Below are 3,039 nucleotides of genomic sequence, written 5' to 3'. Positions count from 1 at the left end.
TAACCTTGTGATTGTTCTTTGGAGTCCTCAAGAGCTATTTCAGATGTGTTCACTACACACATTTCCTTTTCTTCTTTGCCTTGACTTTATGTTGTAAATGACCCATAGTTCCTATGGGAGGTTCTTTGCCACTCTGTTGATTGCCTACAAAGGTATCTCCAGATACATAGAAGGTAACTCTAAATTTGAAAATATGACTACCCTTTAGGACTGAACTGTCTTTCCCAAACTCACATCTGAGTTATATATGTTATATATTAACTGTCCTCCCTGGCGAGTGCTGCCTCTGGTACTCAAAGAAACACACAATCACAGGTATAGATCATTTGTTTGATGATCTCTCCTACATTCTCTGCTTGCAGATCTTTCCCTACCAGGGTGTATGAGTTCTTCAGGGGTCAAATATTATTACATACATGACTTTGTCAGAATAACCTCCCTCTACAGAGACTGAAGCTTTGCTAGGGAACCATGCTTACCTGTGTCAAGTCTTCTTTTTTCAGTTCTTTCCAAGGATGATATAGTGAGCCCATATGGGAAGGAGGATCTCTATGTTAGCTAGTTAACTATACTGAGGATCTGACAGTATTTACATTGAAACTGGGACCCTGGATATGCTCATTTTCTTAAAATAGTTTTCCATTTATTAGACAAGGATAGATAGTTGCTTTAGAAAAGTGAAACACATAACAAAAATAAGACATGCAACTCTATGTCTCAGAAATAATTAGTAAATGTAACATTTCATGAAAAAATAGAAAACATCTAGTTCTATGTAGAAAGGTAGATATAACTCATATAATGTTGTAGGTTAATGAATAATGGAACCATATATATTGTGTTATAACATTTATTTTTAAATTAGTATTAACATGACAGCTATTCTATGTTAACAAATATTCTATGTCGATATTAGCAGCAGTACTCTTATGAACAATAACTGAAATAGTAATCATAGCTAACATTTGATATGTTTATTATATTATATGCCAAACTCTATCCTAACTGCTTTATATACACTAACTCATTCATTTGCCTCAACATTCCTATGAGTCACAAACTTATATACCATCTTAGTGATACAGAATTAAAATTTGGGATTTTCTAGGTATTGCACAATATTTCTCAGAGGGCAAGAGTTCATTCAAAGAAGAAAATATAGAAATGTTCAATACAATATTACACTAAAGCCTACTAATGATTAAAAATGCAAGTTAAAATAAGAATCACCTATCTTCAGTACATCCACACAACTTTCAAATTAAGCATATGAATTTTTTCTTAGTGGTTGAATGCAGGGTTAGAACTATCATCATAGTTCCCTGGTGTGATTCCGTCCTGCGCGGCTGTTCTGTGGAACAGTAGTCGTTTCTCTCCGTCCGCCTTCTCTCCCACCTAAGTGCGTGCCACCACCTCATGGAAGATTCGATGGACATGGACATGAGCCCCCTGAGGCCCCAGAACTATCTTTTCGGTTGTGAACTAAAGGCTGACAAAGATTATCACTTTAAAGTGGACAATGATGAAAACGAGCACCAGTTATCTTTAAGAACGGTCAGTTTAGGAGCTGGTGCAAAGGATGAATTGCACATTGTTGAAGCAGAGGCAATGAATTATGAAGGAAGTCCAATTAAAGTCACACTGGCAACTTTGAAAATGTCTGTACAGCCAACGGTTTCCCTTGGGGGCTTTGAAATAACACCACCTGTGGTCTTACGGTTGAAATGCGGTTCAGGGCCTGTGCATATTAGTGGACAGCACTTAGTAGCTGTGGAGGAAGATGCAGAGTCAGAAGATGAAGAGGAAGAGGATGTGAAACTCCTTAGTATATCTGGAAAGCGTTCTGCCCCTGGAAGTGGTAGCAAGGTTCCACAGAAAAAAGTAAAACTTGCTGCCGATGAAGATGATGATGAAGATGACGATGATGACGATGATGATGAAGATGATGATGATGATGATTTTGATGATGAGGAAGCTGAAGAAAAGGCTCCAGTAAAGAAATCTATACGAGATACTCCAGCCAAAAATGCACAAAAATCTAACCAGAATGGAAAAGACTCAAAACCATCAACACCAAGATCAAAAGGTCAAGAATCTTTCAAAAAACAGGAAAAGACTCCCAAAACACCGAAAGGACCTAGTTCTGTAGAAGACATTAAAGCAAAAATGCAAGCAAGTATAGAAAAAGGTGGTTCTCTTCCCAAAGTGGAAGCCAAGTTCATCAATTATGTGAAGAATTGCTTCCGGATGACTGACCAAGAGGCTATTCAAGATCTCTGGCAGTGGAGGAAGTCTCTTTAAGAAAATAGTTTAAACAGTTTGTTAAAATTTTCCGTCTTATTTCATTTCTGTAACAGTTGATATCTGGCTGTCCTTTTTATAATGCAGAGTGAGAACTTTCCCTACCGTGTCTGATAAATGTTGTCCAGGTTCCATTGCCAAGAATGTGTTGTCCAAAATGCCTGTTTAGTTTTTAAAGATGGAGCTCCACCCTTTGCTTGGTTTTAAGTATGTATGGAATGTTATGATAGGACATAGTAGTAGTGGTGGTCAGACAAATGGAAATGGTGGGGAGACAAAAATATACATGTGAAATAAACTCAGTATTTTAATAAAGTAAAAAAAAAAAAAGAACTATCATCATATAATGTAGTAAGCATGTAAATGATGACAACAGATAGAGGCTATAAATCAAAATTTAATTTGTAGTATTTTATTCCTAATATGTTTGAATGTGTCCAAATATTATGCAATAGAATGTGTATTCATTTCATTAGTCTTCATATGTTAAAGTTACAAATACGTTAAATGTTCACTAATTATACAATGGTTACATAAAGTATGTTCCATTCGTATAATTGAACATTGTGAAACCATTCATAATTTTCATAAATACATTTCATTGTGTGGATGGACATAAAGCAGTGATGCTCGCAAAAGGCAGGGTCAAAAAACTGGATGTGATATTACTTATGCATTTAAAATATGTGTGTGTATATGCATTACAAGAACGCTAGAAAACATATTCACCAGAAATAA

The 3,039-nt window shown here is 35.9% G+C and overlaps 1 protein-coding gene across 1 annotated transcript; it reads left to right on the top strand.

Annotated features, from left to right (window-relative positions):
- Positions 1-1,322: 1,322 nt before the first annotated feature.
- On the top strand, positions 1,323-2,634 carry LOC131491580 (nucleophosmin). The gene has a single exon (XM_058694725.1). It carries the CDS (start codon positions 1,417-1,419, stop codon positions 2,299-2,301), a length of 885 nt encoding a protein of 294 aa, XP_058550708.1. The 5' UTR covers positions 1,323-1,416; the 3' UTR covers positions 2,302-2,634.
- The last annotated feature ends 405 nt before the right edge of the window (positions 2,635-3,039 follow it).

This window comes from Neofelis nebulosa, chromosome 12 (genome assembly GCF_028018385.1).
Source record: "Neofelis nebulosa isolate mNeoNeb1 chromosome 12, mNeoNeb1.pri, whole genome shotgun sequence".
Classification (NCBI taxonomy): Eukaryota; Metazoa; Chordata; class Mammalia; order Carnivora; family Felidae; genus Neofelis; species Neofelis nebulosa.
This window is presented reverse-complemented; position numbering and strand designations above follow the sequence as displayed.

Bases quoted from the DNA above. Each gene is read 5' to 3' on its own strand.
- LOC131491580 (XM_058694725.1), top strand. From the start codon at position 1,417: ATGGAAGATTCGATGGACATGGACATGAGCCCCCTGAGGCCCCAGAAC.